The sequence below is a fragment of the Ursus americanus genome, chromosome 8 (assembly GCF_024610735.1).
Source record: "Ursus americanus isolate L20-20 chromosome 8, mUrsAme1.1.p, whole genome shotgun sequence".
NCBI lineage: Eukaryota > Metazoa > Chordata > Mammalia > Carnivora > Ursidae > Ursus > Ursus americanus.
Window position 1 is genome coordinate 72,403,637 of NC_142134.1, and position 26,470 is coordinate 72,430,106.

At 44.6% G+C, this 26,470-nt stretch overlaps 1 protein-coding gene across 3 annotated transcripts in view; it reads right to left on the reverse strand.

Moving 5' to 3' along the window:
• Nucleotides 1-26,470, reverse strand: part of CC2D2A (coiled-coil and C2 domain containing 2A) — a 129,391-nt gene that overhangs the window by 45,964 nt on the left and 56,957 nt on the right. For all 3 annotated transcript variants that reach the window (XM_087864267.1, XM_045771419.2, XM_087864266.1), the window contains exons 14-19: nucleotides 24,401-24,541; nucleotides 21,281-21,437; nucleotides 20,423-20,661; nucleotides 17,628-17,805; nucleotides 2,935-3,091; nucleotides 581-728 (exon numbers count right to left, since the gene is read on the reverse strand). In XM_087864267.1, the coding sequence (XP_087720393.1) occupies nucleotides 581-728; nucleotides 2,935-3,091; nucleotides 17,628-17,805; nucleotides 20,423-20,661; nucleotides 21,281-21,437; nucleotides 24,401-24,541 (1,020 nt within the window). The remainder of the gene's footprint in view (nucleotides 1-580; nucleotides 729-2,934; nucleotides 3,092-17,627; nucleotides 17,806-20,422; nucleotides 20,662-21,280; nucleotides 21,438-24,400; nucleotides 24,542-26,470) is intronic.

Consider the following 26,470-nt stretch of genomic DNA (forward strand, 5'->3'; position numbering starts at 1 on the left):
GAATGGTAGAAGGTCAACTCGAGACACATCTGTTGGGGCAGGACGGAAGCAAGAATCGAGCACAGGCCACCTGGCTCCCGTCGTCCAGGCTGCCTGGACAGGCACCAGCCACAAGGAGGTGGGACCAGCCTAGGGGGGAAATGGGGGAGGCCCAGAGTGCCTTTTCTTCTGTTCTGGGTAGGAACCTAAGGAGCTGGCAATCAAGGAAGAGATGTGACTGTAGGGACTTTTATAATCACCAGAAGGTTCTACAACCATCCTCATTCACATTGAGGACCACATATACACAACCATATGCTGTGTACTTCCCCCGTCCATCAAATGGGGACAGGAATCCTTCACAGAGTTACTGGAGACATTAAATAAGGCAAAGTGCTTTTTGCTGTTTCTGACACTGCTCAACATCTAATATTTATTAGGCTATGAATATTTTAATTCTTATCTCAAGAACAATAAAAAACCCTGAACATACTGGCACGTGAGAATAAAAGGAAAGAACGTGACATTGCGAGCTTCCCCCTCCCCTGTCATGAATGCAAACGCTGACATTACTCACCAATTTATTATGGACACACATTACCTTCTAAATCCGATATTCTGCTCTGACAGCGGGGGAATTAAAGGTATCCCATTTTCGCCAATGGCCCATGACACGCTGTTGGACACCTTCCCCGAGGTCATTAGAATCAGTTGATTACTACCGTCTGCTTCAAATGAGAAGGGCACTCCTAGGGAAACACCAGATTACACAGATGTTGAGAGAAAGGGAGTGAGCCCAGCCCTGGCAGGAAGGGACGGGACAGGGCCGGCAGGATGGAACACATCACTCCAGTCAGCATTGCTGAACTTCTTCAGGCAATGACGCTCAGAGCTGGCCGCTTGGTTCTAGCTCTGACAGCAGAGTGGAGACCTGATATAATGAATGAGGCCCTTCGGAGTGGGACCATCTGTGGGCCGATTCTGGTTCTGCCACTTAACAGCTGTGCGACCATCAGTTGCTCTGAGCCTTCGTTTCTTCATGTGTAAAATAGGGATAAAGATAGTACGTCGTAAAACAGATGACTATGAACGCGCCCGTTCATTCGCTCAGTCACAGATACGCATCTGAGCTCCTCCTTCAGGCCAGGCACTAGTCTAGGTACCGCAGATCGCAGGAAAGAAGCAAACCTGATGAGAATCCCTGTTCGCGAGGAGTTTATATTCTAGCAGGGGAGGCAGGCAATCAAGAAGAGAAGTTAAGAGGAATGTGTGGTACGTTAGAGAGGGATAAATGTGGAGGAGAAACCATAAATTAGGGAACACATAAAGAAAAACAGTCAAATAAAAATAGCAGGAGCGTGCTCACTCCCATATGTCTTTTGGGGGGGATGGGGAAGGGCTGAACTTTTAGATGGAGTGGCAGAGGAGGCTCCATGAGAGGGGACTTTTGGATAAAGGCCTGAAGAAAAGGAGGAAGAGACATGCAGATACGTTGGGAAAGAGCATTTTTGGCAGAAGGAACAAGTTCAAGTGTTGGAGGGTGGGGGTGCGCCCGAGCGAGGAGCCATGTGTCAAGTGTGGTCATCCCTGCAGAGCACTTAGTACTGGAAGACATGGCCATTCCACAAATCTTTTAAGCGACTGGGCAACAGTGAGCCTCACTTACTTATCTGGCCTCTACCAATTGGAAATTAAGGATAAAAAGCCTCAGGGCAGGTTGTTTAATCAACTGAAGGAAGAAAAGATTTTCAAGCACTAAATAAAGCGACTGCATGCCCTGGAGTTCAGTTAATATTAGTAGCACAAAACAGAACCACTATTATGCTGTCATAGCATCTTTGTATTTTTCAAAGATCTTTCCTTCAAAAAAATTTTTAATCTTCAAAATAACCCTAAAAGACATTAAAGGAGGTATCCTTAGATTCATTTTATAAATAAAGAAGATGATATTCAAAGAGACATAATTAATTAGGGTCTCACAGCTTATTAGTGTGAGAGCTGGAACCAGAGCCTAGGTCTCCAGACTTTTAGACTGGTGATTGGATTTGAGCCTCAAAGAATTCTTGCAGATACATTTCCAGATATGATCTCATAATAAAAAAATCACTAGGCACACAGGGAAACAAGCTTCCATGAATAAGAGGCAACAGAATCAGACTAATAAGCAGATAGGTATTGAAATGATCAGATACAGAATGTTAAGAAGTATGTGTAATATGTTTTTAAAATTAAAGGAAGTAATGACTGGATAAAAGAAATGAAATGATTGAGAGTCAGAGGAAAGGACAAATGTTATCAGAACTGACCAGACAGACTGGAAAAGAACTAAATAGAATTTCTAGAGGTGAAAAATGCAATAATTAAAATGAACAACTTAGTGATGTGTTTCAATGATTAGACACAGCCAAAGAGTGAACTGATGACTTGGAAGACATATTTAAAGAAGTTTTATGGAATATAGTAGTGAAATAAAAAAGATAGCAAGATATATTATAGAGGTTAGGAAACATGGTAAACAGAAAAGGTACATCATATATCTAATCACAATTATAGGGGATAAGTGAGAAGATATTGATTAATAATATCCCTATTATAATTAATTTTTTTCCAAATTTTCAGCCTTAGGAATAAGAATTTTTTATGCACAAAGCCTTGTCCTCATTTCAAATTATTTTCTTAGAAAAGATTCCTAGAAGAAAAATTAAGGTGTTAAATGCATTTTAAAGGTCTTTATTCCCATTGTCAAACTACTGTATACTTGCCTAGTTAAATGAATTTATTGGCCACCAACAGTATATAAAAAATAACTTTCCAAAAAATTGTATGTCATCATTTTAATTTGAATTTCTGAAAGCAATTTAATAATTATCTGGTTGTCTGAGAAGGAAAAAAAAAAGCTATCTTCAAAACTGACAGTAAAATCGTGAGCCACTAAGAATAATTAGCTTTCCATACCACTTCCAACTCCCTCGTGGTCCAGTGTCACATGCTGGTTACTGCTAAACTCCACTTCTTCAATGGGAGCCCTTCCAGTGACAATGGTCGTTTCAGGAACAGGCAGAAACACTTCTGCTAGCAAAGTGGTACCACTGTGTCCAACTGTTTCATATACCTGAAATTGAGGAAAAAAACAGTCAAATAAAAATAGCAGGAGCGTGCTCACTCCCAGGTATTTAATCCATTCATCTACGTTGATCACTGTTCTAGTCCAGAGCATCCATTTCAGAGTGGAAAAGTTGAGTTGTGTTATTATGGTTCCCATGGAAACTAAATTACACCCTATTTGTGGCCAAGTTGTTGACATCCTGTCCTCTTGTCTGGTCTACTATCTTGGCATAGAGAGGTTAATCACAGTAGCAGGCTACCACAATGGTTTCCATTTCGAACCAACACATAGGTTATCTGGAGAATGGGCTTCCTCTTTTTCCTGGTTTATGTTATTTTGGAAAGAAATGCCATCAGGTGGAATGGGTCAGATGAAATGGGCATGCCACTAGATGAATTATTATTTACATGAAACTCAAAGTCAATAGCAGAAGTGTCATATCCAGAAGTACTCTAGAGTAACAGGTTCAAATCTACTATTTAGTAAATCTTTCAAATTCTTTCCTTCAGGGGCTCATTTAATTTGTTGGCTGCTGAAACCCTACCAGCTCCTTCTCAGACCTTCTCCCAAGAGGGAGCCAACTAGACCAACTGCAGCTCTAATTACTGTGATGTGTCTCATTATAACGCCATCACCGTGAGAGGAAGGATCCAGTGCCCAGGCAACCACAGATTATGAATATACAATGCAGCTTCAGCAGGACTCTTTGGACTCATTGGATCAAATTTCTCTTGTATCCTTGGATCATTTCTCTCTTGTGGTAAGAAGATGACAACATATTCCACAGTTCTGCTGGCTTCTTTCCTGTGTTTTATTCTTTCCCTACGAGAGGTCTCTGGCTGGTGCACATTTCTCTAAAATGCTGACTTTGCTCCTTGTATTTTTACTAATTAAATCTTCCTTTTTTTTTTCTTGTGCAATGGAGTCCCCCTCTTGATTAATACTTTCCACTTACCACTGGGATGCACAAAGACGACACTACAGGTCCTCTCCCCCCACTCCCTTACAGGGCACATGGTATGAATTCTTTTTCAAGGAATGAGGATGAGGATGAATTTGTGCTAGGCTGCCGTCCTGGCCTCATCTTCCTGGTATCCACCAGCTCTCATTTGCCAGATGGCTGGCTGAGCTTAGAGGGGCTACTGGGGCAAAGACAAAGACACAACAACTGAACTCAGGACCCTAGACTTAACAGCACCGTGAGCTATTCTAACAGGCTCTGTGCACCGAGTGACCTGTGATAGTCAGGGCCCACCTGTGCTGAGTGGCCAAGTCCACTTAATTCGGGGCCCAGCAGGAAGCCCATGAGTATGCCGCATTCTCTGAATTCGTCTTTACCAGTAAAAAGGTGATATTTTGGTCTCTACTAAAAAACGTCTTTTATGGAAAATGTCAAACATTTAATCCTAGAAGAATAATATAGCATGAACCCATCACTTGGCTTCAAACACCATCAGCTTATGGCCAATCTGGTTTCATCTCTACTGTCATGCTTTCCCCTCTCCACCAATCTTTGGAACCCAGACATCATTTCATCTGTAAATATTTCAATATGTATCTCTACAAGATGAGGATATAAAAAAGCATAGTTATAATACTATTATCGCAGTAATTCCTTCATAATGTCAAATACCAGTAAGTTTCAAATTTCCTTCAGAGTCTCAAAAAATTACTATAAAACTGTTTGAATCAGGATCAAAATATATACTTTTTTAAAAAAAGATTTTATTTATTTATGTGACAGAGAGACAGCCAGCGAGAGAGGGAACACAGCAGGGGGAGTGGGAGAGGAAGAAGCAGGCACCCAGCAGAGGAGCCCGATGTGGGGCTCAATCCCGGAATGCCGGGATCACTCCCTGAGCCAAAGGCAGACGCTTAACGATTGTGCTACCCAGGCGCCCCAGGATCAAAATATATTCTGTACAGTATGACTGACTGATAAGTCCCTCAAGCCTCTATAAATTTATAGGCCACACCCCTCCCTTTTCATAATTTTTAAATTTTAAATTTCTCTGTATTTAGAACTCTAATGCAAAAAGGAATGCCACTTATTGCTTGCCCCAAACTCCCATAGGAGACTGTGGATTTGTAATCTTACAGAGCTTAAAGAACATGGAGCAGATTATTTTTTCTCGCACAGAAAACCTTGGTTGACCTGTTAAATTATGGACTCACTAGCGTGAAGTTTCAGCCTGAGAAAATGGTATGTTTTCTTTACTTTTTAAAACTTTTTATTTTTTGCCAATATTTTAATTGAGACATCCATTTGTAGGAAGCCCAGTACGGGCTTTTGGTCTGGTATTTTGTTCAATCTTTCATACATTCCTATGAAGGATGGTTTGTGGTGAAGACTAAGCCAGATAATAGACCCAACAATTCTGGATGATGGATTTGAGGCTCTAAGAAGAGAAACTCTTCCAGCCACTTATTTGGTAATTCAAAAAGCTGGGATTTGAATCCACAACTGTTTCACTTTGAAACTCATATATGTTTTTTCTATGTCTTCCTTATGGGCCAGGGGCAATCTGAAAGGTGATCAAACAATTAAGAATTCTTTTAAAGCCATAACCATCATCCAGAAAATATAATTAGTTTAGACAATTAGTGAGAAATAATGATTGAAAGAGTATTTAAAATCTGAATGAAAAAACAACAAAAAATGGAAAGACTATAAAAACAGTGTCTAGGGGCTCCTGGGTGGGTCAGTGGGTTAAGCATCCTACTCTTGATCTCAGGGTTGTGAGTTCAAGCCCAGTGTTGGGATCCATGCAGGGCACGGAGGCTACTTTAAAAACAAACTACAAAAAAACAAAACAAAAAACCCCACCAATGTCTATAATCAAAACTTAAAGGATCACCTCAGCATATGCAATCGTGATCAAAAGCCTACTGAGCTATGCCTGTCTCAGACTTCTTGGTTGCTCAGAACTCTCAGGAGGGTTGCTGCCCCAGCAAGGCAGGTGTGTCCCAGTCACTCCAGTACAGGTGCTTTAACTCACTGGGCACGAAGAGGGGCAGGTGGGAAGTTGCCACCTGCCACCAATACCCACGTATGTGCCACCACCGTACCCTGTGTTTTCCCTAAAGCAACATTTATTCACTCTACCGCAATTTCTTGTTTATGCATTGTCTGTCTCACTGGGCATGGAGATTCCTAAGGACAGGGGTCTTGCTTGAGGTCACTTTGAAGGCCCAGTACCTGCCATCTGGGAATTAATGTATTTAGAATTGAGTATGCTGTTAATAGAAGTAAGGCATTATTATTGCTGCTATTATTATTATTATCATTTTATTTTATTTTATTAAGCCCCAATGTAGGGTTCAAACTCTTGACCCTGAGATCAAGTCACATGCTTGGGACGCCTGGGTGGCTCAGTCAGCTGAGTGTCTGCCTTCGGCTCAGATCATGATCCCAGGACTCTGGGATAGAGTCCTGCATTGGGCTCCTTGCTCAGCAGGGAGCCTGCTTCTCCCTCTGCCTCTGCTTGCAGCTCCCCCTGCCTGTGCTCTCTCTCTTTTTCTGACAAATAAATAAAATCTTAAAAAAAAAAGTCACATGCTCCACTGACTGAGCCAGCCAGATGCCCCTAGAGGAAAAGCATTAAATGATAAATCCATGGAATGCAATTGTTTTCTTGTCTGAACAGCTGGTATACCTGGTAGTACAGCTCTCATTTTCTCACCGTCTTATTTTACTCCCTGTCATTCCTCTTACAGCCTGCAGAGGGCAGTGTGGTGGACAGGACAGGGCAGCCTTGTGTTCCAACAGACCTGAATCCTGACATTGACACTAAGTAGCTACTTGACCTTGGGCACGACATTTCCTGTTTTTGTTTGTTTGTTTGTTTTTTCTTTGCTTTCACTGTAAAATGAAGATGTTATTTAAAGCTCTGCAGGAAGACAGTGGTGAAGCACTGGGACATGGATGAAAAGTCTCTTTCCTTCCTTATGAGCTCAATAAATGTTTCTTCTTCTTCCTCTGGGCATGCATGACAATAAGCACCCACATTTTTATAGTACTTTGTGGTTTACTAAGCTTTTTCATAAACATAATTATACTTCCCAAATATCTTGTTAAATCTTGCTGGTCAACTGATTTTAATAAACTTCATGAAATAAGTATTTCTTTTATTTAAATTAAACAAACTTGTAAGCTCTGTCTTTTCAAGACACTAATTTTTTTTCAAGGAAACATTAAGTTGTTGAGGTTTTATAGGAATTTTATGGCATATTCCATATTTGTAATGAAATCATCTATATTTGTGGGTCCCCAAAGGCAAGGAGGTGAAAAATGAACTACATTAAGGTTTAAATGCTTTTCAAAAATCAGGAACTAACGAAGTCCTGATATTACTTCAAGTTAAGGGGATAGAAAGCATACCAATAATCAGAAAATACCATTTATGCTGGCAAAACGTTTCAGAAAGTGACATGAGTGCAGTATTTAATATTTCATTAAACCTTGTGTCTCTGACCTTGACTCTCTTACCTTCTACTACTTCAGAATTCCACAATGCTTCAATACTCAATGCAGCGTAAGTGTGAAGCATATTTAAAAATAAGAACAAATCCAAATATTTCTCATATACCTTGCATCTCTTTCTGTAACGTAAGAACCCAGTGTTTGCTTATTCAGCTATGTAAGATAAAGTTTCTATATTACATGGACCATTGGCTTTACAAAAACATCTCTGTTAGACTTTAATAATTCATCAAATACTTTATTGTGGAAGGACCACAAGAGTTGCTTCTAAGCTTTTCTGTTTTGGTTTTTATTCCTTGTGGATGTGCCCTGTGCTGGTCATCGTGCTTAGTAATGACCCATAAAACACGCAGTTATTGTAGAAAGGGCATTTCTAGTGGACGTCAGTGGGAAATATCCTTGTTCCCAGTCTCTGGAAACACATTCCTATTTAATGTCAGGACAGGAACTAAATGGCGACTTTTGGTGCTGAGTCTTTAGGAGAGAGGCAGTTATGAACTCTAGGGAAGTGGAAGGTTTGCTAATTGAGACTACTGTCTTGGAAGATAATTACCAACTTTTACAATTATTTTATTTTAGTTTTTTAAAAAGATTATTTATTTATTTATTTGAGACAGAGAGAGTGCGTGCATGTAGGGGGAGGGGCAGAGGGAGAGGGACAAGCACGTTCCCCGCTGAGTAAGGAGCCTGATGTGGGGCTGGATCCCAGGACCCTGAGTTCCTGACCTGAGCCGAAGGCAGAGGCGTCACCGACTGGGCCACCCAGGCGCCCATCAACTTTTTTTAATAAGGAAAAATGGACAAAGCCAGAGAAGCATCCAGAAATTTCCCACACTTTTCACTCTGCTTTTTCAAGGTGGCAACAGTTCTGTTTAATGTTAGGCTGCAAAGCTATTTTCAAAAAATCGGAAAATGGGCACCTTGGGCTTGGTGTTTGTAAACAGCTTTCTGTATAATTAAGTTTAACTTTTGTTTTTTTTTCTAAATCAGGGGCTGTCGACCTCAGCATTATTGACATTTCGGGTCGGGTGATTCTTCACTGTGGTGAGCTGTCCTGTACACTGTAGGCTGCTTAGCACCATCCCTGGTCTCAACCCTTCAGAGGTGCCCACCAGCTCCCCACTTGTGATTCAAATGTCTCCAGACACCGCCACATGTCCCCTGGGGTGCCAAATTACCTCTACTTGAGAAGCGCTGCTCTGAGCAAGATGAGAGCTCGTGTGTGTTTGAAGGTGGAATGCTAAGGGAGAAACATGGCAGGAAATGTCATTGAGTTACATTCAGCTCTTCAAAAATGTTTCTGTTGGGTAAAGCAAGGCTGCAGTGAATTCAGAACAGCAAACAGATCCACTGCTACCAACTTGAGATTATTGTTAAAAAAAATAATTATTAGGGTGCCTGAGTGGCTCAGTCAGTTAAGCGTCCAACTCTTGATTTTGGCTCAGGTCATGATCTCAGGGTCCTGAGATCAAGCCCCATGTCGGGCTCCATGCTGAGCACAGAGTCTGCTTGTGATGTTCCTTCTCCCTCTGCCCCCCGCCCCCACCGCTCGTACATGCTCGCTCTCTCTCAAATAAATAAATAAATCTTTAACAAAATAATTACTGAATTTTGATTAACATACTATGCTGTATTTCTTCTGGTGGGTGTCCAACATAGTGATGCGACAATTCTGTGCATTACGCAATGCTCACCACGATAGGGGTAGACATTATCTGTTGCTGCACAGCCTTATTACAATATTATTGACTATGCTGTATTTGTCATCTCCATGACTTATTTATTTTTTAAGTGGAAGATTGTACCTCGTAATGCCCTCCACCTAGTTCTTTTATCTCCCCGTCCTCCTCCCTTCTGGCAACTGCCAGTTTGTTCTCTGTATTAATTTAAGAGTTTGTTTCTGTTTCTGTTTTGTTTGTATATTTGTCCAGCTTGAGTTGACTTATGAAATTACTATTACTTCTTTTTGGAATATTGTTTAACTCAACCATCTGGGGCAGATTTGCCTAACAGTATTTAGAATTGCAGAGATCAGATGAACCTTAGAAATGTAGGGACATTAAAATAGATTAAAAACATTATTCCACTGGGAAGTAGAATTTATACTACATGGTTTAAAATCATGATTCTTTGATTTTAAAACAAAAGAGAACAAACCAGAACAGTTTCACATCTTGTACTTGGTAGTGCTGGATCCAGTACGAGTAGCTGCCCTTTAAGCTGGGCTGCTCGTGATGTTCACGTCTGTCAGTCACCTTGTGGTCCCCGTTTCCCTCAGGGTTGAAGCAAACCCTTCCTAGTCTTGTGCCCACAGTCTCCCCTCCTTCACTGAAAAGGTGGAGGGCATCTAAGGGGACGCCACACAGCCTTGTCCTCTATCCCCACCCCCCAGATCGCCATTCCTGCCCCAAAGGAACCTCCCATCATGTCTTGACCCCACCCCTCCCCATATCCCCCAGGGTCTGGCCCCTCTCCCCACCACTTTCCTTTTCATTTTCAAAGTCACCACTCTTTTCTGCACTGGTTGCTTTTCTCATGGCTAACAGACATGCTCAAATCAACATCCTAAAGTAAACCACAATCCCTGTCAAACCCTGATCCATTCCCCTCCTTCCTTTTCTGCCGAGCCTCTGGGAGAGGAGCCCTCCATCAGCATCTTTCTTTCTTCTCCCCCTGCCCCGCTGGACCTCAGTCACCAGGTCCTCCTGTCATTTCCCCACCGCAGTCTAACTGCTGTGCCCAGGACCCCATCAGGTTGACCTTTCTGTCCCCGCCCCCACCCCATGCCTTGCACAATGTCTATGCGATAAGACACTCGTTGGAGCGAAGGTACAAACCACTGGTGGGCGCAGTGCGATGAGGTGGATATGGGAGCAGGCTGTGGACGCCGGGGGCTCGGGGCTGGCCCTGCCACCTCCCGGCCGTGTGACCTTAGGACAGGCACGTCTCCGCATGTCAGTGGAACGGGGACCGCGCTACAGCTACCGCGGGACTGCAGTGAAGACGGACGGAGTTCAGGCACAACACAGGGTGCCTGCAGTGTTGCACTCGTCCGGAACTGCGATGCTGATAATAGTAAATAGCCACGCAACTCAACGCGCTGCGATGCCCGACGTTGTTTCCTAAGACCTCTCCTGGAGCGGTTAGCTCGCCAAGTGCGGAGGTAGGTCAAATTTTAGACATTGCTCTTCTTTACCGCTACACCCAACTGATAGGGTGAAACGAGTGTAAAATTTAGAGTCAGACGGGCCTGGGTTTGAATTCTCCTCTGCCTCTTGACTGCTCAGTGTTGTGAAATTACTCTCTCTCTGAAGCTCATCGGGAGAATAATAGAAAATAATAAAATATTAATAAAGAAATAGAAAATAATAGAAAATCTGTGGTTTCCTTTAGGATAACATCAGACAGCGTTTGTGAAGGACCTGGTCTGGGGCGTTAGGTATGCAATAAGTGTGATTTCTTAGAGATCTTCTCCATTTTCACGCCCCCTGTGCAGTCCAAGCCCGCATCTTCTCGCCCGCAGAGGGCCTCGCTTGGACCCCTGCAACCCGTCCTTCCACCGCAGCCGCTGTCCTTTCTCCGTGCCCTCGGCCGCCTGGCTCCTCGGCTCTGCACACTGTAGGGCCCTGGGTACTTGCTCCCCTTGGCTCCCAGGGTCAGCTTTCAACAGTCTGACTCAGCATCACGCAACTCGAGTCGATAGAGATGCGTGCGTAAAAACGATGTTTGGGACTACTGTCCACCAAGGGCCAGTAGCAACCACGAAAATGGGATGGCCAAGGGCTAATGGAGACACTTCTCCAAATAGGACTGTTTCCCCCGCGCCGATAGTGCACTTCTGCAGACGAGCCGGAGAGATCAGGAGAGGACGTAGGAAGGAACTCAAGTAACTGCCAACTAGGTTCAGTGGAGAAATTCCCTATCTCAGTCCACACGCCAGGAAGATGAAAGCTCAACAGGACTGAGGGAAAGTAACAAGGATACGAAATGTAAGCAGCAGCCAGCAGTGCAATGTGACTGTTGTCAGTCTGGGGGGTCAGGAAGATGAATGACAAAGAAATAAAGGTAATCATCACAAAACTATTTTATATCCCTCTGTCCCTTCTTCCCTTCCTCCCGTCCCTCCCTCCCTTCCTTTTACAAGGAGAGGGAGAGAGAGAATCCTAAGCAGGCTCCATGCCAGCATGGAGCCTGACACAGGGCTTGATCCCACGACCCTGAGATCATGACCTGAGCCAAAACTGAGTCTGATGCTTTATCGACTGAGCCACCCAGATGTCCCAAAACTATTTTATTTCTAAATCAAACTTCATTCTTGTGAAAGGCTAAGCATTTGCTTTGGAAAGACCTCAGAAGTGGAGATTTTTAAGGCCTTTCTGGAGGGACTCTGGGCCTGCTCCTACTCCCCTGTCCCGAGAAGTCTTGCCTCACATTCCCCTTGGGGCCACCCGTGGTTCCACTCCTTTGTACTGTCGCACGTCCAGCCACCATGAAGTGCTGGCCATCCCTCCTTTCAAGGTCCCAGTGTTTCAATTAATTCCTTCCGCCTGCTTCCAGTGCTGGGCCCCATCCCATCCCCTTGCTGCTGGCTTTTGGTGCCCACTCTGGCCTTGTCTCCAGCTTCATAGGAACACCCGCGCATTCTTTTCTCAAGCCTGGCTTCAGCCTGAGGGTTCAAAACATGCAAGGAATCAAACCCCGCAATTAACACTGTTGCCATCAAGGGTCCCTGACATCCGCACGAGGCCAAGTACTCTTTCTCTGGAGCTCTCTCCTCTTCTCCCCGCTGGATTTAAGGCTCCCGAGCCAGCGCCATGGGGACCCCCCTGGCTCGGGGCTTCCAGTTCTCCACCGCACGCCTGGCCCAGGATTAGACACTCAGTTGGCTCTTCAGCAGCAAACACGCATGGCTTGGTTGTTGGGTCAGCAACGGATGCGTTATAGTTTTGAGAATCTTGGGACCTTTTCTGAAGTATGCTGGACTCTAAAGTTAGGGATTTGATAACACTGGCATAAACAGATGTGTTTAAGGCAATTTTTCTCACCCTCTTAAAGCAGCCAGTAATTCTTGAACCTTCCCTCATCCCACACTTGCAATTATGTGGAAAATTCCCAAATGGCATAGCTCTCTTCCTAGAGAGTTGAAGTACAATAGCCCTTAAATTAATTTCATCTGTAACTACTCTTCAATCATAAAAATTATGCCATTGAGCCATTATGATATGTGATTGGATCTGTTATCAAATCTCTATAGATAGCTTAAGAACTTAGCCAAGGCTCTTTTAATTTGTAATATTTAAAAGATTACATGATTCGGCTCCTTAGGGCCAAGCTAATTGCCTATGAATATAATCTTGGTATTCCAGATAAAATTTTGCTTGTTTAGTTAAAAGATTTATTTCATCATATTTTAGAGAATTACTTTTTTCACATTACTTAAAAAAACTGTTTTGATTGCAACATCCAAGCAAGCTAATATCCAAGATAGCAAAAAGGAGAGAGGCTGGGAGGCTTCCCTTCCATTTCAGAATATATGTGAAATAAAATACCGGTGATCATGGAAGGTGGAGGATGTCCTTCCTTCTATGGAAATTCAGAAAATGTACGACTGCCCAGCAGAGAAGCTCTCACAGACTGTCAGGGGGTCTGAGCTCTCAGGGGCACCTGCCAAGGGGGCGGGCCTTCTCTCCAATCCTTTGTGCTCTTCTCAGTGGGCTGTCCCCTCCCAGGGCTCCCCTCCTTCCTACTGGCCATATTACCCCCATTATTGTCTGCTGCCCTCCCTCTCTTCACTCTGCCCCTCTATGGGCTTTTTCCTCTTAATGTTGGTCTCCTCACGTCAGCTTTTCCTCTGCAGGGGATGAGTCAAGGAGAGATCTCTAAGGAGGGGGCAAACTCTGAATAACGGGACGCTTTCCTATTCTGTGGACCTAGTATGGGAGGGACTCCCATGGGGCCTTGAGCAACCCCTCGTTATTCAGGGCAGGTGATAGTAAAGCATCAGGATGGCTTCTGGGGTTTGTGTCTATGTATTTTCTCCATCGAGTTTTCTTTTTCTTTTCCTCCTCCTCCTCCCCTGTCCCCCTCCCCTTCTTCTCCTTCTCCTTCTCCTTGTCCTTGTCCTTGTCCTTCTCCTTCTCCTCCTCCTCCTCCTTCTTCTTTTTAAAGATTTTTACTTATTTATTTGAGAGAGACAGAGATAGTGAGAGAGACAGAGATAGCGAGAGAGAGCACATGAGCAGGGAGGGCAGGGAACCTGACATGGGCTCCATCCCAGGACCCTGGGATCATGACCTGAGCCGAAGGCAGACACTTAACCGACTGAGCCACCAGGCGCCCCTCCATCAAGTTTTATTCCTAATTTAGACAGTTTTTCGTGTGCGGTAAATCTTACTTTAAACTGTTTAAGCCACACGGGCTCAGGACTGGAGCAGGAGGGTTCATGTGGGAAGTGGTGAAGATGTGGGGCTTTGGAACCGGTGGGGTGCAACCCTATCCCAAAGGCGTTCAGATTTGAAACCATCCAAAGCCCCTGGTCATCCAAACAGAAGGACACTGCCCCCAGCTCCTCGCTCACGGAATCCCTGGACAGAAGGCATCTCTTAATCAGGCCTTAGTGGTACAGAGAGTGCTAGATTTTTAAATCTCAGTGTACCTGAAAAGGGCTTGTGTCTTTTGATCCAGGGGCACGGTAGCTCAGGGATGCAAGTAACGATGTGTCTCACGGGCAGTGGCAATGACGTGCAACGCAGTCCCTAGGATCCCAGAGCCCCTCGGACATGGCTTTGCTAAGAGGACAGAGGAAGAGGAGCCCTCGGTGTGCTGCAGGCAGTCAGCAGGGGCCCCGGAGGAGATGGGTGGGAGAGTGGGCGTGAACCTGACGCCGAGAGCCTTGGCGGCTTGGGCTCACCTCCCGGCGCAGAGTGGGGGTGGCTCTGGGTGACTCGGCAGGCTGGCCTTCAGGCGGCATCACCCCAGTTTCACCCTCTGTATCCACACGGCGTCGTAAACCGAGGGGGAAGCAAGTAGAAACTTACAGAGATTATTTTCCCATGGATGATCACCAGAAAGGGAATTTTCTGGCTTTAGGAAAGCTCAGTTTTCCACCAAAGCTCCAAATTCAATCCCCTTTCAAATACCATTTTTTATGTTAACAAAATGTCCTTGCTTTCTCCTCCCGCCCATAGTTAACTTTCAGGTTAGCAGCAAAGTAAGTTCCATTTTTTTTCAAGTTCCACAATACATAAGTTCTTTCTTAAAAATTAGGGTTTTAAAAAAAATTATAGGAGAGACTGGGCCAAGTCAGCTCTAAAACTGAAAAAAACAAAACAAAACACCTTTTTCAATTGTGCAGACGTCAGTGGTATTATCAGCATGGCAGAGAATCTGGCTCCAGTCTTGACGCGCTGTGCCGTGTAAGTGAGGACCGTCCTCTGCCCTCGCCACCCCCAGATCACGGATGAAAAGGTACAGGATAAAATTGCCTCAGTCTCTGGGATGATCCCCATCTGAGGTGGTTGACCCTGCTCAGGGCTGACCGTTTCAGGGTCCCCATCCCATTGCTTGGCAGCCCTAATCTCATCCCGAGCATTTCTAGTGTGCTTCCTTCCCATTTCAATAGGGCTCTCTATCTTGGTGGTCTCAAACTTCCTCCACCAGTTTTTTTTAAATCCTCTTTATTTATTTTTTAAAATTTATTTTAGAGAGAGAGAGTGCGTGCATGCGCGAGTTGGGGAGGGGAGGCACAGAGGGAGAGGGAGAGAATCTTAAGCAGACTCTGCTCTGAGCACCAAGCCCGACATGGGGCTCCATCTCACACCCCTGAGATCATGACCTGAACCAAAATCAAGAGCTGGATGCTTAACTGATTGAGCCACCCAGGTGGCCTCCTCTACCAGTTTTTTTTTTTTTAAGATTTTATTTATTTATTTGACAGAGAGACAGCCAGAGAGAGAGGGAACACAAGCAGGGGGAGTGGGAGAGGAAGAAGCAGGCTCTCAGTGGAAGAGCCTGATGTGGGGCTCAATCCCATAACGCCAGGATCATGCCCTGAGCCGAAGGCAGAGGCTCAACGACTTAGCCACCCAGGCGCCCCTCCTCTACCAGTTTTAATAGGCTTTTAACTACTGAGAGCTAGGTAATGGTTGATGTTCAAAATGTCAAAGAATATTCATGGCCAAACGCTAACCAATCAGAAGAGATGTCAGCCCTACATGAGAACAAGGTCCTGGAGGCATCAGCCTTGGTCACACACCCCTTAATAGGTCCATTGTGGGAAGGTTCAGGGGATCTTGGAAAGTGGGGTCTACATGGCCAGGGTGGCATTTTGGGAATCCAGTACAGAAGTATTTAAATATTTAATTTAATTTAACTTAATTTAATTTAATTTAATGTTATTTAATTTAATTAATTAATTAATTTATTTTAAATATATATTTTTTTATTTATTTGAGAGAGGGAAATACAGAGTACAAGCCGGTAGAGTGGCAGAGGGAGAGGGACAAGCAGACTCCCTGCTGAGCAGGGAGCCTGATGTGGGGCTCTATCCCAGGACCCTGGGATCATGACCTGAGCTGAAGGCAGATGCTCAACTGACTGAGCCACCCAGGTGCCCCTAAATATTTTAATAAGGATTCAGCTGTAATGGTACCTGCAGACAATGTCAATTACAACCAATAGGTAGTGGCTGCCTGTAGTGCTCAGTGGGGGAAAAAGACACGAGCAAGTAGTCATTTCTTGCAAGGGTGGTGGATGGGAATGAGGAATTTGTGCATAAATGGTGGATGTGGACTATGTGGGTGGTGGATGGCAAGCAAAGGCATGTGTGCCAGATATTTGCAACCCTAGTTAACAGGCTATCATAAAAAAGAATTGTTAGCATCACAGGAGAGGACTCACCATGAGAACGGCAAGCATGGACACTGCAGTGGATGAAATAGTGTCCCCTAAAAACTGCTGCCTACCTGGAACCACAGAATGTGACCTTATTTGTAAATAGGGTCTTTATAGATGTAATTAGTTAAACATCGAGATGAGCTCATATGGAATTGCAGTTGGGGAATTGCAGTTGGCCTGAGTCCAGTGAGAATGTCCTTGTAAGAAATAAAAAAGGACACACAGAGATGGGGAGATGGCCACGTGAAGATGGTGGTGGATTGGAGTGATGCTATAAGCCACGGAACACCAAAGGCCACCAAAGTGGAAGAGGCAAGGAAGGATTCTCCGCTAGAGCTTTTGGGGGGAGCATGGCCCTACTGACTGCTAGATTTCAGAACTCAGCGCCTCCAGAGCTGTGAAAGAGTAAGTATCTGTTGTTTTAAGCCACCAAGTTTGAGCAGCTTAATTGGGGCAGCCCTAGGAAACTAAAACAGGCACAGATAAATGTATTATTAATGGTGGGACTTAGATCAGTGGTGATATTTATTTTGGGGGGATCCTATAACCTGTAGCCACCCCATCATAGCCACCTGTGATAATGGGGGTATTGATTTCTGGGGTATATCATGCTAGGATCCAGGTAGACAGTGATATGGAAGTACTCCTCCAGTGAAAAAGCCAGGGACCCCCACCTCTCATCCCCCTTCCCCAACTCGAGGCACACACTGGAGTACTGTGGCCAGTATTTTCAGGAGGTGAGGAGGAAACAGATCTCCTTCGGCCAAGACCATAAGGACAGACGTGCCCATGAGGAGGCTGACCTCCTGTTGACCTTGAAAATCTATCAGGACAACAGCGTCACCAACGGATGGCTTAAAACCACCTTGTACATGGACCACCTGGGTGGCTCAGTTGGTTGATCATCCGACTCTAGGTTTTGGCTCAGGTCATGATCTCAGGGTAGTGAGATCGAGCCCCATGTTGGGCTTCCTGCTCAGTGGGAGTCTGCTTCCCCTCCCCCTCTCCCACTGCCCCTCCTCGCTGCATGTGCACTCTCTCTCTCTTTCTCTCTAAACTCAATCAACCAACCAACCAACCAACCAACCAATCAATCTTAAAACCATCTCGTACCTGTGATCACCAAAAAATGCTTGGGACAATGACTATAATTAAAAAGCATACCTGCAATGTTAAACTTTCCGGCCAGTTGAATATTTGCAAGTTGAAAATCTGTCCAAAGTGCACTCGGAAGTCTGCCCCGAGTGGCCGACTTTCGGTCCTGGACACTTCCTTGTCGTTGAAGATCACCTTTAGATATATGGAGCGCCTCTTGACATCCTCCCTTCGCAAGACCTCTGCCCTGCAAAGTGAGACCGATCATAGATGAGGTTAGTCGTTTCTAGGGAAAATTGGAGCATCTGACGAACTGGATACTGAACAGAACAAGATACACTGGAGATGATTCTGCCAGTCACTAGAGCTCTTGTGGTACCAAAACAGCCCCCGGTCTTGAGGAACTTTATATAACAATTTGCGATACAGACTAAGACAGAGGCACTCAGAAGTCCACCAGGGACCCAAGAACTGCAGTCCAAGCACCATTCGCTGTATTACGGTGTCCTTAACTGTTTTCCAAGAAGGCTTATGTTTGCACCCCAAAGTTTTAAGTAAACGGAAACATAGTCCTTGTAAGTACAGTGAATCCAATCCATAAGGGACAGTAGTGATATATATTTGGGTGGGATGTTTTATCCTAAAAATGTAATAGCATATTGTAACAGGTCAAATCCACTTCTCCAAGATTCAAGCTTTTTTTTTTTTTTTTTTTTTTTTGACACTTTCCAATGGTGAGTACTCACTGGACACAGGGGATTAAGAACGGTTTCTTTTTTTAAAAGGCCACTTGGATTCCAAAAATGTAACCCGGCAAGCATATCATTCTTGTACCGGGTAATTAAAAAAAAAGTGGAACCCCCAAGAGTAGTCTTTAATTTTATTGTGTATATTTTCAGAAACGCCCACCCAGAGGGCTAGTTATTGGTTAAGTCAATAGCAACTCAAGCTTAGTAAGAACAGGGAACATTGAGAAAAATGAAATAAAATCCAAAGTACACTCAGAGTTTTTTGGGTGGTGAAGTCTTTTTTTTCAATTGCAGTGAGACAGGGGCACCTGGGTGGCTCAGTGGGTTAAGTGTCTGACTTCAGCTCAGGTCATGATCCCAGGGTCCTGGAACTGCACCCTGAGTCAGGCTCCCAGCTCAGTGAGGAATCTCCTTGTCCCGCTGACCCTCCCCCTGCTCGTGCTCTCTTTCTCTCAAATCAATAAATAAAAAAACTTTTAAAATATTAACAAAATAAATTCCAGTGAGACATACACAACGTAACACACCATTTTAACTATTTTTAAGTGGACAGTTCACTGGCATTAAACACATTCACGATGTTATGCATTCATCCCACTAGCCATCTCCAGAAGTTTTCAGCGTCCCAAATAGAAATTTTGTACCCACTGAATTGGGTGGTAGTTTTAACTCTTTACATCTCTGTAATTTGGGCCCACCCCAGGTATAGTAGAATTGCTCCAATGACTTCAACTTTTTTTTCTGTAAAGGAATTAACACCAAATTTCAAGAAGTATTCAAGACACCTAAAGACTCAACTCAGAGATGTTTTATAGTTTCTTCCCAGTAACCTCCTGCTACAAAGAGACTTACGATGCCCCTTTCTTCGGCATGATCCCCCTTACATGATGGCCTGATGAGAAGGGCCGATCATGATCACTGGTTTGGGGTAACCTCGGTTATAGTCCCAAATCCCAGTGAAAACCAAGAAATTGAAGACTGAGGTATATATTCTCAGTCAAAATGAGACTCATGACAAAAGATTGCCAAATCAAGCTAAATTTTCCCTTTAAAAAACATGTAATCAAAAAAAAAAAAAAACAAACCCACAAACAACAAACGGTGTAATCACATATTTTGGATGTTCATTTTTTTTTTTTTTGTAACACAGCATGCTATTTGTGGCTTGAAAACAGCTAATCCGGTGCTGGGGATAGTTTATTTATGTGTAGTATCTGAGTGCTGTGAAGTTGGGAGAACACAAGAAAAAAGCCATCATTAAAGAATACATTATTGGTACGTTAACGGAAGTTTGAAACTAAGGAGGTTGTAGGAAGTCTTATATGGACATTCTAATGAATCCCCACATCCTAATTATCTCTGAGGGTGACGGCATTTATTGTACATACAGATGTGTGTATGCAAGGCGGAGTTTCTGGCTGTTTCTCTCTTAGGCACCACGTGAATGACTTGAAATATATTTCTTTCTTTTTTTTTTGAGAGAGAGAGAGAGCAAGAGAAAGCAAGAGAGAGAGAGAGCACATGTGCGGTGGGAGGGGCAGAGGGAGAGGGAGAGGTAATTTTGAGTAGGCTCCACGCCCAGTGCAGAGCCTAACATGGGGCTCGACCTCACAACACTGAGATCATGACCTGAGCCTAAATCAAGAGTCAGATGCTTAACCAACGGAGCCGTCCAGGCATCCCTAGAAGTGTATTTCTGTCAAATCTGGAGAATCTGCTTCAGATGGCTACAGGGGCTATCCACAGTTCCTCTGCAAGGCTCTCTGGGGGGCCTTCAAAGAGAGAAGCTAGCCCCTGGGGCAGCTGAACCAAGGGCCATGGACAGACCTGCGTGTCCATGCTGGGGAGCAGAGAACGTGCTGCCAGTGGACAGAAGACACCCTGATGTCACAGACAAAGGCTCCAAATCAAAAGCCATGCAGGGAGCACCTGTGACAGGCAGCTTCCCTCAGCGTGCTCCTATGTGGCCCGTGGGGATGCCCAAGGAGGGGAACCATTCGAAATCACCAAAATAAGGACAAATATCTACCAGTTCGTAGAGTTCCCTCTGAGACAGGTTTACAGGGTTCATGACTCTCCTGATCACGCTGTGCTGGGCGGGGGGCGTCTGCTCACCTGGGACACTGCTCGTTGGGACTGATGCTCCCCGCCAGGCTCAGCTCCGGCACCAGTGTGGGCTCCCCAGGCATTCTCCTGCTCCGGGCTGCCCTCTCCCTCACCTGCTGCTCGACCAGCGCCCGATCGGTGGGCTCTGGGGGGACCGGTTTCACAGGCTCCTCCCCGGGGTATGGCTCTTCTACCTCCCCGTCGGGATGTTCTTCGACAGCTTGCTTCTTTTTCTTCTTCTTGGCCCTCTGTTGGGTAAAAGGCAATCTCATGTCAAGCAGAAATTCTGCAATTTCACTTACGACCGCGTCTTCAGAACCAAATGGACGCGGATGCCGACCCAGCTCCGCCTAAAGCCTCTGTGTGTGCTCAGGCAGGCTGCTCAGCTGCTTGACCTCTCTGTGCCTGTTTTCTCGTCTACAGAATGGGGACAATCACAGGAAACTCTTCCCAGGGCTGTTGAGCAGAGGCAATGCCTGGGACGTAGAAAGAGCTTAAAAATGTTAGCTATTCCGGAGATCATTAATATTGACTCTCAAGGCCAAGGACACATCTTGAAAGTAAAGTAAGGCTTGTGGGCGAACTATTGCAAGTTACCTGATCTGTTACTTATTATTATTATTATTATTATTATTATTATTATTATTATTATTATTAAATGTTGCCCGGTTATGTGTACAAAGTTGTATCATTTCCCCAGGGAAGCCCAGAAGTGTCAATGCCCTACATTCAATGGCAGACAGAGCAGAGCCAGCAGGGGCCCCAGTCCGCCTGTCCCGTTTCCCTCCTCCGGCCTCAAGAGGCGGCCTCCCAGACCCCTCCTGTCCCCAAGGTCAGCCCTGCTCGAGGCCGAGGGACTTGACAAACCTGGGCTTTCTTCCAGGCTTTCCACTGCTGGTATGCGGCTCTGTACCCTTCCATCTTCTGGTCATACTCTTCCATGTGCTCTTCCAACAACTCACTTATCTCAGCTTGAATTTCTGCCTCAAATGCTTCTTCGTCTGCTTTCTGGTCAACTTTTTCCCTTTAAAACAATTTACAGTACCTTGGTTATTTCTTGAAATGGAGTAACAGAGGAATAATAACAGCAAATACCTGTATGGGGCTTTGCTATGTGACACGTCCTCGTCTGAGAGCTTTGTAACCTGTTCGATGTCAGCCCTGGGAGGCCGATGTCTCAGATCATCTTCATTTTACACACGAGGAGAGATGAAGTGACTTGCCCAAGAACATGCAGCTGTGAGTGGAGGAGCTGGACCGGGAGCCCCGTCTATTTACCGCTAAGCAGCGACGCCCCTCGGAGCTAAGTGACCCAGAGCATACAGACTCTACATAGATTCTCAGCCCCGGGGTCGAGTGTTGTCGTAGTTACTAGTGCTTCACGTCTCCGAGGGACCACTTCATTATGTGGCTTCTGAGCCCCCGAAACGACTAATCTGACTTTGGATTGGCAATTTGAGTTTTTCTTTGATGATTCCGCTGATACTTTATCAGGAGCCCTGCCCAGCCCAAAGCGGTGTTTCCTGCGGTGTGTTCGGCAGACCATCAGTGCTGTGGGATCTCCTGCCAAAAAACGTGCTGTGGCCCAGTCCCCCCCGAGATTAAACAGCTGTGGTGTGGGAATCGGCAGCGTGACTCATCTGGCAGCGGGTGGCAGGCACGCCACACCCAGCTCCTCCCCTCTCTTCCCCAGCACCTTGGGATCGTTGCCGCTCATTGCCCGGGCGGCTCACGTGATCCATGCAGCCTGGCCTGCAGGTTCTACTCCTAAAGCTCCTGCCCCTTCTAGATAAACTTACTCAGGTGCCTCAGGTTGACACAGACTTGCTTCCGTTCACGTGGGGCCTGGTGGTTTAGCAATTAGCAGTTCCCTAAGGCACAGACTCAGCTCTAGGGTACTACTGAAGACATCACTTTGGAAACACAGTGGCCCTGGAAATGTATACACATCGGAGAAATCCGGCTCATCAATTATGCTCCATCTCTGACATACAGAGACCCATTCGCTTTGCTCCCTGTTACTCAGAGGCACCCATAAACTAGTGGAAATTTGATGACTTTTATAGGGAAAGATTTAAGCTGTATCATAAGGTTCCAGATGAATCAAGAGTGTGAAGAAGGGCGCCTCAAAAGAATTTAGGTGTCAGCTACTTATGGGAGGAAGGGGTGTTAAGTATCATAAAAAGTGTCACCTAGAGGTGACCTTAAGGGCAAATTTCCTATAAAGTTTAGTTTATCTTAAACTGAAGGAAGGAAAGGGAAAACAGGTAAATATTTCTGTTCTGCTTCTGGGTGGGAGGGGCGGCCTGGGAGATGGAATTCGGAAGCTGAAACCCTGGAATTTCTGGGAGACACCCATGGTCTCTGTGGGACAGGCTGAATCTGTTTTTCGTCAGCTAATATGAACTCGGGCAGATACCGAGTGGCAGGTGCTCTGTTTGGGACCAGATATCCAACGGTGACCAGATCCCTGCCCTCATAAAGCACAATCTTGTGTTTGTCCTGGGAATGGTAGGATGTTTTCTGAGTCTTAGGAAAATTACCAGCCTAAGAGAAAATCACAATCTGCAGCTATCTTTGGCTGAAACGTGGCTGTCTTTGAAGCAAAGTATCAGATCGTTGCCCACATTTATTACTTTTCATGTCGATGTACAGCACGACACTTACTCTGAAGAAACAATCAGGAAGGGACCAAAACCAACAGCAGAGATGCTCTTCCATGAATAGACAGAATATGGTTTTGTTGTGATAACTGTCCTCTTAGTCGTGTATCAAAGTCTAGTGACTTAGGTAGCATAAGTTATCCAAGCATACTCTCTCCACACCGTACACAAAGATCGATTCCCAAGGGACTAAAGATGAATGAGGAAGGTAAAACTATAAAGATTATAGAGACAATAGACTCAGGGGAAGGATTTCTAAAGCAGCATACCGAAAGCACCGATCATGAAAGAAAAGATGAACATATTTTTATCTGTTTAAAATTAAGAATTTCTGTCATCAAAAGCAGCAAAACAGAGTAACGAGGCAGCTACAGAGTGCCAGAGGGTGTCTGCAACGCACACCAGCAGCAAGGCCCCCTGTCCAGGATGTGCGCCAAACTCCTACCAATTCTGAAAAGGAAACGAAGACAAACGGTCCAGTTCAAAAATCCACACACGCCTTGAACAGACAGAGGAAATCAAAATGGCCAATTCATGAACGGGAAATATAAGGTCAAGCCGGAGTAAGGTTTGACGGCAGCAGGTGACATGGCTTGTTTGGGTGATAGGGATCTATGGGAACACTGGTCAAAGTATAAACTGGCACAACCACTCTGGAAAGGTGTTTGGATTCGGCATGTGAGTGTCAAGAAGCACATCTCCTAAGACGCAACCATTTCACGTCCAGGTATATTTCGGGAAAGCGCAGGGGCACGTGGCTTAACAGACATGTGTAAGGATCCCTACAGAAGAGCCGTCCGTAAGCTGAGAAACAGAATCAGCTCAAATGTCCATCAACAGCGAAATGGACAAATTTTGTTATGTTCATCTAATGAATTAATACAAAGCAAAGAAAACAAATGAACTCGAGAGAGCCATGCGCTATAAAATAAATTAATCTCACACAGTAGTGAAGAATGCACTAAAGGGTAGACGCAACCTACTTCCGTTTGCGGATACGTGAAAAACAGGTGATATTAAACTACATTTTCTTAGGAATTACACATAGATGGCAAACCTGTAAGTAGAAACAAGGAAATGCTGATCATAGAAATCTGGAAAATGTTTACTTCTGGGATAGAGGAGAGAGTAGTTGGGGTTAGGAATACGGGGGCTGCCCAGATACTGGTAATGTCCTATCTCTTAACATGGGGAGTGGTTACATCATTATTTATTCGTTTTCTTAGTTATTATTATTTATTAATTATTTATTCATGATTATTTTTTACGCATTTTCTCCATGCATGATATAGCCCAATAAAACAACTTTTGGAAAAAAGCTTACTTTCTCAAAACAAGTTTCAAGGGTGTATTCGTAAACCTCTGAAATTCTCGAAGGGATTTCATCTCCTTCCAAACTTTTATGATGGTTTTAAGCAATGTTCGATCTTTCTCTTGTTCAGCGTCACGCAGTTTTCTTGTTTGCCTAGAAGACAGAATACGTTATTATTATTATTGTATATTAAAAAGTTATTTAGAGGGGTTTGCACTTAAAAAAAGAAACTAATAGGGGCGCCTGGGTGGCACAGCCGTTAAGCGTCTGCCTTCGGCTCAGGGCATGATCCCGGCGTTGTGGGATCGAGCCCCACATCAGGCTCCTCTGTTATGAGCCTGCTTCTTCCTCTCCCACTCCCCCGCTTGTGTTCCCTCTCTCGCTGCTGTCTCTGTCAAATAAAAATAAATAAAATCTTTGAAAAAAAAAAGAAACTAATAATGCTGCAGTGACTGTACATTTAATTTGATACCTACGATACTTCTTAAAGTACTGGAAATCCAAGGATATGAATGGAAATTTGAAGACAACAGGATGCTATGTTTCGAGAGGTGATTTGATTTCGTTTTCCCAAGTGAATCTGACTTCAATTAAACTAAATTACCTTCTAAACTTCTTATTATACTATGCACCCTTAGGCAAACAGCCACCTTTGAAGTTATAAAAATAAGAGACCCAGTAAACTCAGTTCTCGTGGACTAAATTATTGAACACATAAGAAAGCACATTGTCGTCCTAGTTAACACCAAACATATTGAAGTCCGTCTCTGTTAATACAAATCACAAGTTCTACATTTAGGAGATGAAGTAATGTCACAGGCTGCCTGGGAGAGTTTTCTAACTAGATGAACAACATTTCAGGTTCATCTGAAGAGGCACCCGTTGGAAATGCTTTCGTGTTTATTCCCATTATTTAAAGCTCGTGGGAATTATTTAATGCCTTACTTTAAGCCCTCTTATGAATGACAGTCAAATCCAGAACCCAAATGTACTCTATTATGCTATTAATGATTTAGTTAATTAGATAATTTTTCTTTTTTTGAGCAAGTACCAGGTGTCACTCCAGGTGACTCCAGACACCAGATTGGAGGTGTCTGTGTCCTCAGGGAATTTACCCTTTGGCTCAGGAGTTAGACACATAGATAAATGACGACAACATGCAGTGTGAGATTTGCCTAAGAGAGCGCCCTCGTACGCCACGGAGGCAGGCTCTCATGAACTAGCACAGCCTGACCTCCGGAAGGAAGGCTCGAGTCTGGAGGCTGTACCCGTGATGACTCAGCCTGTGGAGGTGTACAGAGAAGCACAGATGCCTAGGGTTTCTAATCATTCAACTGCTGGCTCTGGAAAAGGAAGATGGTGGGCGATGACAGAGAGGCAGTGGTTGGATGGCCAAGATTCAGGACTCTCTGAGGACCTCACAGAATGAAGAAGCGATGAACTAAGAAACATTTTTCTTCTTCTTCTTCTTTTTCAAGATTTTATTTATTTATTTGAGAGAGAGAAAGAAAGAGAGTGAGTGCACACAAATAGGGAGGAGGGGCAGAGGGGGAAGCAGGCTCCCCGCTGAACAGGGAGCCCAACGAGGTGATCGATCCCAGGACCCTGAGATCATGACCTGAGCCAAAGGCAGACGCTTCACCGACTGAGCCGCCCAGATGCCCCAAGAAACGTCCTTGAAAAGCGGTAAGGCATGTAGTTAAGGGCACAGATGTTGGAATCAGACTCTGTAGGTTGAAATCCTGATTCTATCAGTTGGTAGCTGGCCTCGGGCAAACAACTTAACTTCTCCATGCCTCACCTGTAAACTAGGGACGCTAACAGAATGTACTTCACAGAGTTGTGGAGAGGAGTAAGTTAATACAGGAACCGTGCCTGACATCTGGTTAGTGGCCCACAAATACCTGTGATCCACGAGCATCAAGCGGTCTGACATTCTCTTATGCCTTCAGCTGCTCCCTCCCTGCCTCCTTTTGAAAACTGCAATAGAAAATTATTTCACTGAGTTATGGGTCACCTTAAGGCTTTCTGATATATTTTCTATTTCCTTTTTTAGTACCTGACAAGAGTTTCTCAGAAATG